At 36.8% G+C, this 13,180-nt stretch overlaps 1 protein-coding gene across 1 annotated transcript; it reads right to left on the bottom strand.

The window, feature by feature from the left end:
* Positions 1-6,162: 6,162 nt before the first annotated feature.
* LOC125675864 (multimerin-2-like) lies at positions 6,163-13,160 on the bottom strand. The gene is made up of 3 exons (XM_048913693.2): positions 12,540-13,160; positions 12,261-12,389; positions 6,163-6,947 (listed from the first exon to the last, which is right to left on the bottom strand). Exons 1-3 carry the CDS (start codon positions 13,129-13,131, stop codon positions 6,556-6,558), a joined length of 1,113 nt encoding a protein of 370 aa, XP_048769650.2. The 5' UTR covers positions 13,132-13,160; the 3' UTR covers positions 6,163-6,555.
* Positions 13,161-13,180: the final 20 nt, after the last annotated feature.

Raw genomic sequence — 13,180 nt, 5'->3', positions numbered from 1 at the left:
CCAACATCAGAAGCGAATGTCACAGGTCTCCCGGATAAGATTTGGTGTTAGGGTGATAAAGAACCCTCACTGATAACATTTATCTGTGACATTTCACCTACAGCTGAGGACGAGAGAGAAAAATCTCAAATCGGACGTAAAAAAACAAACAAACAAAACCAAATTTTGTTTTGTAGTATGGTTCTTGCGCATGTGACTTAATGTGTTAGAACTATAAATGATTACGTTAAGGACAGAACATGTGTATCTTCCATTGAAATACATACAGATATCTTTAAAAATTCACCGTCAATTATCAGTGATAAACATGTAAGAATTCCTATGATTTCCACATGTAGACGCAGTTGTCAGATGTAGACGCAGTTGATTTAGACAGTTCTACAAATCAGTAGAAATAGGATATTTAATGATAAAACACTTATTTTCTTTATTGCAAGATTCTTCGCTCAACCGCAACTTTACATTTTTTTTAGTAAAGATTCAAGTTCCATCACACCATAATTAGACAATGGACCAGCAAAACACTACCTCCCCTCTAGGGATTTTTCTACATTATGATTTTTTGAAAGTGTGTAAAAATAAAGTTAAACGACAGTTGTTTGACAAATTCATGTATGGGGCGTTTTCAAGACATGGCCATTCGAATTAATACATTTTTTGCTAATTCAATATGGCGGTTACTGTGTCCATACCGAATTACAGACGACGCATTCTAAACACAAACATGAGCATTGGGTGTTCCAGAGAGGACATCGGTGATAAATACGTATAAAAATAGATAGCGTAATATGGAAAATGATACATATTTTTAAAATGGCTGCAAAATACATTTTTCATGCAAACATTTCATTCATGTCTTACAGAATCACATTTGCATAGAAAATTAGTATATACATGCAGTATTAAATAAACTATATGATAAACGGTTCCTTTTTAGATTCTAGGGTATAATCCAATGTCCCCATCTTTGTGTAATACACAATCTTGAGCACATTTCCATGTATTCTCACGATATGATTTAATGTATGGAAGCCCATTAATGTATACAATCAATAAATAGAAAGCACATTATGTTGTATTGAAAGTAGATATTAACGGCAAACTAACAACTCAGCTTTATGACAAACGGGATGATTTCAGCTTCTCCACCGTCAACTTCCAATATTTATGTAGCAATATCCCATTATCACCTATATATGGTGTTTATATCTCTCAACTTATTCGATACGCAAGAGCTTGTTCTTCTTATGATCAATTTAAATCGAAACAGGCTACTGGCAAAGAAGTTGATGATGCAGGGGTTCCAACAGTCTCGTTTAAAGTAAGCATTTCGCAAAATCTATTGTCGTTATAACGATCCAGTTTGCTAATACAACCTATCATTGGGTCGAATGCTGTCTGACGTGTTTCATACCGATTGTTAGGTCGTACTTGGCACGCTGATTTTCACTATGGATAACCCCGTTTACCTTATCAAGATATAGGGTTCACGGCGATTGTGACCGGTCGACATGGGATGCGTACTCCTCCTAGGCACCTGATCCCACCTCTGGTATATCCAGGGGTGCGTGTTTGCCCAACTCTCCAATATGTATTGCTTATAGGAGTTATGATATCGATGACTGTTCGTTATCTTCACCTTTCATCAGATTATTTGAATGTGAGACCTTAAGTCCCTGGCAATTTATTTTGTCATTTTGGCGGACAGCCGCTTAGCAGGGTGCATTTTACGGCAGTATTGCATAAAGCTAGTAGGACTTTAGGTCTTGATTCCAGCAAGTTCAAATCTCATTCTTTTCGAATTGGTGCAGCAACCACCGCTGTTATGTTGGATTTGGCAGAAGATGAAATATGTCGAGCTGGCAGATGGAAGTCCAAATCATACCAAACATACATTAGGAAATAATTCTATTTTTGAATGCATATCCATATGATTGATTTATGTACAAGTTTTGTGGTTTGATTTTTTATTTAGCAAATAATGACTTAATACAGTTACTGCATTTTAAGGGAATTGGACTTATACGCAAATTGAATCATGGCCGTCAATCGGAATGTTTAAATTTGCATGGATTTTTAATTTTATGGAATTTTTAAATCAGTAATTCAATGATGTGTTTTGGCCTACAGCTATTTTGGTGTCAATGCACATATGGTATTTCCATTGAACATTAGTTGTAATATTGCATCCACAACAATTATACACATTGCGTAGTCGCCATGACCAAAAATCGCCACTTGGGGTTGGGGGTAAGCACAAACATTTATCTGTATACAATAAGGCAAATAAAGTGTAAAGCATATCACGGTGTCTTTATTTAACAAAGAAGGAAGTAACATTTTTTGGTGAAGGTAATAGTCAAAAGTTTTTTTTTTAATTTATGAAGGTATTTAAATAATATCTCAAGTTCGAGATATTGATTTGGTTGCAAGAGAGGTAATGTTTTATCCAATCTGTAGAAAAATCTACACTAGGTCCGATGACCGAAACAAGTCAGGAAATGTAAATGATATGAGTCATTAGCATCACGGAAAGGCATTTGATTTTATACGAATATATAGAGATGAATATCGTTCAGAATTACGTGGTTGAGAATTTGACAATGTTGAGAGAGAGAGAGAGAGAGAGAGAGAGAGAGAGAGAGAGAGAGAGAGAGAGCATTATCCCGACTCATATAACAGTGATTACAAAACTTGGAAATTTAAATCAAAATTAAAAAGAAAATTTGGTAGGAAAATCTAATTTTGGAAAACTCCAAAAGGCGAACATAACAAGTAATTGAGTTTGCACTCGCGTTATACCTTTCAGGCAAACGACAAAATCGAAGAATCTGCTATGCTAATCAGAAGGCAGATTTTCGACTGCCATAAAACTGCCAAGAACCTAAAGAACATTAAATAAAACCAACAAAATAACACCACAGACAATTCAATGCAAAAACAAAATCTGTAGGAGACGTACAGTTATTGGACATGGAATTAATGTATAGAATATCTAATAAATCCCTTGATGTCAAGGGGTTTATTGCAAAATTTAAAATCGACAGTTTTGTATTCGTTATAAGTGAATATTTAGAGGAAAGTGTCAAAATATAAAAAGTTTAAAAATTCCCAAATCCAAATTTGAATTCATTAGTTTAATCAATTTGGAAATGTCTGAATGTAGTGTAAAATAAATTCCCTTCATTCCATGATCCTGAAATCTGAGCGGGAACACAAGGGGTTGAAAGATTTTCGCTCGTCGTATTTTAAAAAATGTGAGTCTTTTAATCCCCGTATCAGCAAGAGACTCGCGTGTGCTTTGTGATCTATTGGTCTAATGTTAGGCTATATCTTACAACTCATATGCCGAAAGGATGAAGCTGTTGGTATTATTGCATAATGGCGGATATTGTTTTTGAAGTCTGAAATGCATAGCACCAGTACTCAGAATTTAATATTTTTTTTACCAGCCGCGTAACTTAGTGATTAAGACCTCTGATTTTGGATTTTATCCAAAAGACCCATCTACATTCACTTCTAATGCCGGGACTTGACAAAGGAACAGCCACTTTTTAGTGTTAAATGTCTTAGGTTCTACGTGGTGCCGGAATTGAGAATCGACACCAGTAACATCCCGGTGCGAAACGATCTTAAAAACGAAGGTCCATTGTCACGGTAGGCATTGGCACGATAAAGAATTCTGATTGCTACGGACTTGAGAGCCAAAATTCAAAATTTGTGGCCCTTCACCTACAACTGGTGACGTCTGCAAATTCATACTTTGTATTCAAACACCACATATTTAGAGCACGTAAAAACTAAGTTTCTGTCAGAGATTTCCCAAACTTTGATATGTTTTGAAATGCCCTCGATAGTTTGTGTCCTTCCTCTTTAAACAAGCTTACAACAGCTCCTTAAAACATCATACCTTTAAACATTGGTAAAAGGCACCAAAATACCTTTGATTATATTGAGGGCTAAACGTTTAACACAGATTGTCGATATTGTAGAAGTAATTCAACATAACACATACCCATTTCCCAGGTTCAATACCCCAAACCATAATGCTTTTGAAGATATACTTTCTGCACAGGTTTTGCAGGTCTATAAATTAGATTCCCCTAATTATCATTTTTTAAAAATATATCACATTTTCACTATTTATTTAGTTGTGTCTGCTACCTCACTTGGGGCAGAAGCTGATGACGAGACTCCTCTTCAAAGTTCTATCCACCCCTATTCTTTCCAGTTGGCTCTGCTTGGTGTCTGCTTTTCCCAGTTTAACATTTGCCTCGCTGTGTTGTTTGGGGGTTTACGAAAATCAAAACCAATTTATACTAAGTATCTTTGAGTATGAAACATGTATGGTTGATCACCCGTCACAAATCTTCGTTGGTGATGATGTTTGACAGGCATCATATCTGTAGTGTTTTCGTTATATGTAAGACTTACCGAGGGACTTAACTCTCTTGATACTGGTCACTGTCGTCCTCCGTCTTACAGACATACAAAAACAGCTTTGACATTGCTGTTAAAAACAATGACATTTTTGTAGTTTGTTTTTCAACGTAGACAAATTGTTGCTGATTCAACATAATACTCAAATAATTATGGTATTTAACGTTGAGTGTCTGCTGGGTATGTGCTCTTTCATCATCGGAAATCCGCGGTCGGTCGGTCGTACTCCTCCAGATAAAAGGAGTGCGGCCGACTGTGGGTTTCCGACGATGGTGCTCTTTATTTGCGATTTTTTAAATCACAAACTCTATGGTTTTATACCACACATTATGGATTCACTATCATCTGAAAAACTAAATCGTATTAGGGGAAATAGTGTAGTTACTTCGAAAGCAGATTACGTAAGAATTACACTTCTCACTCTCCCTCTAGATAATACCAGTACGAACTGTTTCCGTATCTCATTATAATGACATATAACGATGTGAATCATTTGTAATAAGAATTGATTTTAAATTTTTTTTTGGAAGTGATGAAATTGTACGACAAATGAGATGTAAATGTAAACACATGAATTTTGAAAATTTTCTTCAGAATAAAACTAGAGAATTTTATTTCATGATTTGGTACATTTAGTTTGGAAATCCAATCGTGCTTATTGTTTTTAATTTTGAATCTGGCTAATATGGAAAAAAAAAATTTAAAAACCCCGATTTTTCTTTTAGATTTTGTAATTCGTGATAAATCATGGATATAATATATATGTACACTCTTATTTTGCTGCATTTCAAACTGTCGTTTTTACTGTATGTCAAAACCGTGAAATGTACAAGTTTGTGAATATAGCCTAGCCATAACATTCTCAATCGAATGGACATAAAACAGATTTTTTTGCGTGAAATCGGATATACACCAGAAACCGTGAAAATAAACAGGATCGAATATAAAGTTGTGTCTTATTTATCTAACAGAGAATTTTATCTCGCAGGACCCAGTTGCGCGATGGTTAGTTAACCTAAAAGTTAGCTACCCATTAACTCTTACATCTTTATAGCGTTAACTATATATTAACAGTTAGTTAAACGTAACTAAATTTTGTGCAATTGGGTCCTGGTCTACAGGACCTGGCCTGGGTTTCTGGGGGGGGGGGGGGGGGGGGGGGGGGGGGGGGGGGGGGAGGGGGTCGAAACTTGGACTTAAGTCTGCGATTTCGTGACCAGATTTGTCTGTCCTTCTGGTGACTCAAGATACAAAAAATAAAGTATTACTTAACGATTACTATCAAAAGATATTGAAATGCGATTTTGGATAATTGATATTGAGTTATTTAGAAACATTAGACAGTGATAAATCTGAGCCATCATCACCAATTGCTTTCTTCACATTTTCTACAACATCAATAACACTAGACTCGTCTTCTTAAGGATCATCAGGTACATGATGGACATATTGGGAATGTACGCCTCCTAAATCCTTTAATAAAACAATTTTCTAATAAACAGAAACACATTTCTATTCATTTTATTTAGATTTTACTTTTTGCCTGGTCTATTATCGGTGAAGTTCTTGCGTGGTTTTTTTCTTTAAAACAAAGCATGACTTTTTTTTACTGGCACGATGGACAGGGTGTTTTAAGTTGATCGATCCTCCCGATTATTTGTCTGCCTGGACTGAGGAACAGGGTTAATGTAGATACACTCAAAATTACAAGCAACGTATACAAACGATGCAATGGCTTTTATTGATATATGACATAACAATGCAAAACAATAGGATACCAGATCATAGTGATATCAAGGAATGCAAGGTGAAGATAACGAACAGTGATCAATCTCATAACTCCTACAAGCAATACAAAATAGATAGTTGGGCAAACACGGACCCCTGGACACACCAGAGGTGGGATCAGGTGCCTAGGAGGAGTAAGCATCCCCTGTTGAACGGTCACACCCGCCGTGAGCCCCATATCCTGATCAGGTAAACGGAGTTATCCGCAGTCAAAATCAGTGTGCCAAGAACGGCTTAACAATATCATACATCGCTTATCAATACATGTATACGAGAGAAGAGTATATCAACACAAGTTTGTAAACAATTGTATACACATACTTTAGTTTATATTTGAAAGCCAGAAAATGTTGTGATAGGCACAGTTTGAGAATAATAACCGGCGCCATGGGTATGTTTCACCCACACTCTGTCTCCTTGCTGGAGATTCAACACCACCATGTTGGTACCCGTCTGGTATGATGCGGCACGTTCGCCAATTAATCTAACCTTAGATATCCCGTTCAAAACTATGTCTAATCTAAGATGCTTTGTGCTATACTCTAGACCACTGACATAAAACACGTAGAGACCGTCATTGGGAGCTGAGAATATCCCGGTGCTTGGGTTATAACCGCTTCCAATGTTGGTGATGACGGCGGGAAACACTAACGTTCCGTCTGAAAAGGAGCTGTCATACGCCGTCATTCCTGCAGTGAAGGCCACTTTTTCGGAAGATTCTAAAATTCATAAATAAGGTAATTAACATTACAGGATTTGTCAAATATACACTTATAATATTTAGCTAGAATGTGTATGGTTGATATATGAGATACTCTTAAGTAAGAAAGCTTTAAGAAAGTACCAAGAGAAAAAACCGTAAACGGTTTTACTGCTTTCTTTTAGTTTTTACTACTTACATTTATTGTCTCACGAGGCACGGATGTGACATCTTTTGATATTGTTTTGTAATGAAAGTAAAAACAATGTGTGTGGTTGATTTCACTGACCACAACTGATTGCAACAGGAAAAGAAGAAAGAGATACAAACACCCCGAAATGAAATTTTCTGTTATCGTTTGCAAGGAAGCATTACAATAAGAAATACTGTAAAAAGAAACCAAACAAGGACGTGGGTTAACGAGTTTAGAAGGGCCAGTAACTTGGTATATTTACAATCTTGCAATACACAGGGTCAAGGTCGCTAGAATGGAGTAGGAACTAAACAAGTGAGGGAAATTTTGTGTGTGGATGTGCTGTAAAATGTGAAAATTGGAGATCTACCAAGGTCTGGCACCTACAGTATGTGTATACGCAAGTTTTACTTGCATAATGAACGTATGTAAACTACGATTGATTTATCTGATTTGAACTGTCCAGTTTGTGAAAACTACTCACTTTCCGTATTTTCTTTAATTTTACTTTGTGTACTAAGCAACATGAGTCTTAAATCTAGCAACAACAAATCAGCTACTGTGATTAAGTCATATTCCAGTGCTTTAAGGCCAGACTCTTCACAACATAAAAGTGGCAAAACGTCAAATATGCAGGAATCTCAAATCAGACAAGCCCACAATAAACCCGTATTATCACCTATAAGCGAACCACGAAATAAACGATTTCGAGAAGGAAGTGATTCCTCAGCGAACGTAACAAAAGATGCTCTTGGCCAGCTTAACATACTGGTAGATAGTACAAGTCAGGATGAAGAAACCACTAGAAGAGCAATTGACCTAATTATGAGTAAACCTTCCTTTACAAACTTCATTATTGAACATTTCAGCTCCGAGATCCCCATCCTACAGAATGAAATAAAATATCTAAAAACTAGAGTTGATGATATGGAACAGTATTTACGCAGAAATTGTCTTTAATTCTCAGGAATCTGTGAAGAAGGCCCCAGTGAGACTACTGATGACATGATCCTTAATACCATAAACCGCCTGGTACTCCCTGGACATGGAAATAAATTAGGATTGGAAAACATTGACAGGACACATAGGATTGGACGTCCATGGAAGGATGGTAAACCGAGGGACATCATCGTCAAATTTTGTAGCTATAGAGATCGTGCGCTAGTTCATACAAATAAACGCAACCTCATGTCGCACAACAAAAACCCGTCCAGCAAATCTAGCATATTTATAAACGAGGCCCTGACTAAACATCGCACTGGTATCTTCAACGAAGCACGAAAGTTAACTGAAAATTGAGCCACCACGAATTCTAATGATTCCACAGTATATGAGCCACAGTATAGTGAAAAGAAAGTCTTCCTCTACTAATGATCATCTAGGAACCACCATGTCAAAACCCTGGGGTTGCTAAATTTACAATTTTTTGCACACCCTTTTCTGCTATTTAGTTTTTATACTGTATTAGCAAACTTGAAGACACCCTTCAAATGATAAAGACAATAATCACTGTAATAATTTTGGCTCTACCTGATATTAAATCCTTACCCCCTACGATAAAGAAACGTACAATTTTGGTAAAGGACTACCTACTCTTAAATATCCATTTAGTTTCAATTTAGTATCAATAGCATTAAATCAGATATCATTTATCTGTTTTGCATATATACACTATATATACCAAGTTTGGCCCCGTGAGTTCGCCAGGTAAAAAACCACTCCATATTTACTTATTTAACATTCCATTATGAATCGCTTCTGAACACAATAAACAAAATACAATTTGCAATAAAATATATGGCAAACATATTTACATCATTTATTATGTTCAATATGATAAATCTGAATGCGCACGACTTACCTAGATGAAATATAAAACCAATTCGAGTTGTGAGTTATCCAGTTAAAATACCACTGACTAACTTTCCGCAGTTCAGAAGTTATTCATAATGGAATGTTAAATAAATAAGGAGTGGTATTTTACCTGGCTAACTCACAACTCGCATTGGTATTGTATTTCATTTAGATGTGGTTTTCGTCACTCACCCCATACCTGGATATAAAGCAAGAAGGCCAGGGGATATCAACGAGCAGAGTATATATGCTCAATAAAACAAAGGTCCCATGATCGTATAGACGATTCTGTAAAACGAAGAAATTCAATCGGTACTGAGGAGTGTATATGGCATAACAGACCTAGAGTATCACGATTTTAACATACTCAGATATCCCTGATATTTGAGGTTCAGTTGTAATCAAGGTTGGAGTCTGTGATAGTGTTAGCTCTGGGATGGTACACGAGGACATCTGTTAGCTAGCTGTGTGGTACTTCTCGCTTCAGTAGCCCATCCAAATTCTAATCTACTTATGACAGATATAAAAATTGTTATAATGATACTACTCGTTCATTATTACTTTTGATATCGTTTATATGTGTGTAGCGGTCAGCCGGGTTCGATCAGCGGTGGCCAGATAGCTCAGTTGGTAGAGCACCTGACTAGAGATTCAGGGGGTCCGGGTTCGAATCCCTGTCTGGTCCGTTGCATTTTCTCCCTTCCTGTTATATTTGGTGCCGTAGACCAGCCCCTGGAACTGACAGGTGAAAATACCTGCCAGGAGATAAAGATCAAGGATCCTAGGTTGATGTCTTCAGGTGTGAAGACATTTAAGGAGGGAGGAATGTAGCGGTCAGTCGGGTTCGATCGCCGGTGGCCAGATAGCTCAGTTGGTAGAGCACATGACTAGAGATTCAGGGGGCCTGGGTTCGAATCCCTGTCAGGTCCGTTGCATTTTCCCCCTTCCTGTTACATTTGGTGCCGTAGACCAGCCCCTGGAACTGACAGGTGAAAATGCCTGCCAGGAGATAAAGATCCTAGGTTGATGTCTTCAGGTGTGAAGACATTTAAGGAGGGAGGAATGTAGCGGTCAGTCGGGTTCGATCGCCGGTGGCAAGATAGCTCAGTTGGTAGAGCACCTGATTAGAGATTCAGGGGGCCCGGGTTCGAATCCCTGTCTGGTCCGTTGCATTTTCTACCTTCCTGTTACATGTGTATGTCAACAATCATCTATATTGCATACAATTTTTGTGGTAGTATGAAATATTCGGTAAAGCTATATAATCTAAGACAGATGTGTTGATGTAAATGTTATCGATAACTTAAAGTGAAATTAAGTATTGCGATTGTAAATTACGTAACTTACTTCCACTATCACATGTTAAAAGTTAGCCGCCTGCCATCTTGCTTACGAAGGAATGTGTCACGTAATATACATCATTTTATAGTGCACAGTAACACTGTCCGATTGTTTAGATATTTGAAATTTGGATTTCTACTTCATTTATTCTATATGATATAATTCATTTGCAACAAAAGTGATCAAACTACCTTGAAGTTAAAGTTGCATGGTTCGGATTTCGATGAATTTATTCCGCCTTGTAAAAACGCTGTTAAGTCATCGCACATACGTATTAATCAGGCTGTACAACATGTCATACATTATTTTACCTATTTTAATCAGAGAATTATTTGATTTTAAATCGGTATCTACAAACAATCGTAACTCGGCCATTTCAAGTCACAAACACGTGACCAGTTCAGACTTTCAGATCATTGACGATCTTATCTGTACATGTGTAAAGCTGTGTATTTTGTTATATCAGTTCTTGGCACATTGATTTTGACTGCGGATAACTCCGTTTACCTGATCAGGATATAGGGCTCACGGCGGGTGTGACCGGTCAACAGGGGATGCTTACACCTCCTAGGCACCTGATTCCACCTCTGGTGTGTCCAGGGGTCCGTGTTTGCCCAACTATTTATTTGTATTGCTTATAGGAGTTATGATATTGATCACTGTTCGTTATCTTCACCTTGCATCAGTACCGTGCCATAAGTTTAAGAGAAATAAAAATATCAAAAACCTCTCAGTAATTCATTGTTTTACGCTCTTTGAGCTTTAACATTAGATAGTTGCGTTTTATCTATATACCTCATGTTGAGATTCTCCTGACCCGCGTGGGGCTATTTATAGACGCTTAACAGAGTATGTATAATTTATGCGTACCCGCTACTATTTACGTTTTAAATATTCTTCTCACTGATTTCTTTTAGATGCAGATGTTTTCAAGCATGTAATTATTTGAAAGTTAATAACTTTGAAAACTACTTAATCTGCTCGAAAGTAATTATGTACGAAAATAATACATGAACCACGGATCATACAGCTTTAATGTACAATTTACATATTATTGTTCTGTATTCTTACACATAGGATTGAAGTTTGGCCATTTTATTATAAAGAATTACTTTGACTCTAGCTTGTATGCAATCGTATCAACTTTGATTGTAATTCATTTTATGAGAATTGGATACTTTGACATTAATTATCTGAAGTTTTGCATTTAAAGTAATTCGGGCATGCTCTAATAAGGACAATTATTCATTAGTTGTTTCGGTCACATGGCCAATTTTAGAACGTATATAAGACGGAAAGTTGGCTAGTTTCATCATCTTATCTGTATCAATAGCATCGTTTATTTCATAGAATCATAGCACTGAAAAGTCACTAGAGATAAAATGCAGAAATTATACGAAATGTATAGCTTTAGAGCTGGGGACACCACACGGACACTACAATGAAAGGTGAAGATAACGAACAGTGACCAATCTCATACCTCCTACAAGCAATACAAAATATATAGTTGGGCAAACACGGACTCCTTGACATACCAGAGGTGAGATCAGGTGCCTAGGAGGAGTAAGCATCCCCTGTCGACCAGTATCCACAATTATTAAGAGTTTATTATTTTGATCTGACATAGAATTATATATCTTCTTCGCTGATTGGCATAGGACAGGGTGCCAAAAGGCGTATAATATCAAGGAGATCTTTATTTGCTTTAGAATCAGTTTCATAATTGTTTCAATTTACTGTTGGTTGGTATTTTTGTTGTCGGAAATAGACATTTATTTGATGTAACGAAGTCGTTACCACAAAAACATTGTGAGTGCTTAACTTTTTTTTTTTTTTGTTGGTGAAAACAGGGGTCCTTAGAAGGGACGTGGCATCCATTTGCAGATTTGAATACAAACTTTGCCGATTTGGAATTCCAAATAAAGCATAAAAAACCCTACTTACCACAATCGTTTTTCGAGAAGTTCATTCGGAACACTTCCAAAGAAGACACAGCAGACGACAGCTTGAGTTGCTCAAACTCGGACTGTTTTACTTCGTGCCGCAGTCTGTGGATGGTTTTGTTCATTTCATCTACATATATACATACAAACATGCATATAGATGGATAGATAGATAGATAGATTTAATCTTATTGATATCAATGTAAATCGATTTTCCGTTAAACTGTCAATACAGTACCAATCGATACCTAATAATAATTCAATGATTTAACACACCAACCTGCCACGGCTGTTAAATCCGTTTGATAATCAACAAGAGACATATTCATCTCTGCAGACACCAAGCTGTACTTGTTATCAATGAGTTTGGGTACATTTTCGTAGTCGTCCGTTACTTTTTGATTAAGATTTAAGAGAGTTATTGACAAATATCGAACTTCGATCTTCATGTCCGCGAGTATGTCTGATGTATTCTTCTCGGTTTCACGAATGCCACTTAAATTTTCCTTGCATTTATCGTTCTCCTTACTAAGACGTTCGTTTTCTTGTTCCAGCTTGTGTAAATCCTTCTTCAACTCGGTTGTCGTCTGCTTCAATGTAGAAATGTCATCTTCCGCGGAGAGCAAACTTTGCTTCAGAATCAACATGTCTTTCATTAGGACATGGATATTTTTCACCATACTCATCCTAATTATGGTTTCCTGGTTCAGAAGTTGCTGAAATACATTGGTGTTTTTAGGTATACTCACTGCCTCTTCGGAATATGTCGTATTCTGTGAGTCACTGTCCGTTAGCATAGAAAAACCAAAAATTGAAGAGAATCCAACTACCAGGGCAAAACAAATGTATGAATTCATTATGGAAAAGGTCATTGGCAGTCAGTACCTTATGGAGCAACTGAATAGCGATTATGCATATTTA

This window comes from Ostrea edulis, chromosome 3, assembly GCF_947568905.1.
Source record: "Ostrea edulis chromosome 3, xbOstEdul1.1, whole genome shotgun sequence".
In the NCBI taxonomy this organism is placed as follows: domain Eukaryota; kingdom Metazoa; phylum Mollusca; class Bivalvia; order Ostreida; family Ostreidae; genus Ostrea; species Ostrea edulis.
The sequence above is the reverse complement of the archived record's forward strand: the minus strand, read 5'-3'. Positions and strand labels throughout refer to the sequence as shown.

Coding starts and splice junctions, on each gene's coding strand:
- LOC125675864 (XM_048913693.2), bottom strand. CDS start 13,131: ATGACCTTTTCCATAATGAATTCATACATTTGTTTTGCCCTGGTAGTT. Junction 12,390..12,539: donor GGATTTAACAGCCGTGGCAG/GTTGGTGTGTTA, acceptor GTATATATGTAG/ATGAAATGAACAAAACCATC. Junction 6,948..12,260: donor CTTCTCGAAAAACGATTGTG/GTAAGTAGGGTT, acceptor TATGAATTTTAG/AATCTTCCGAAAAAGTGGCC.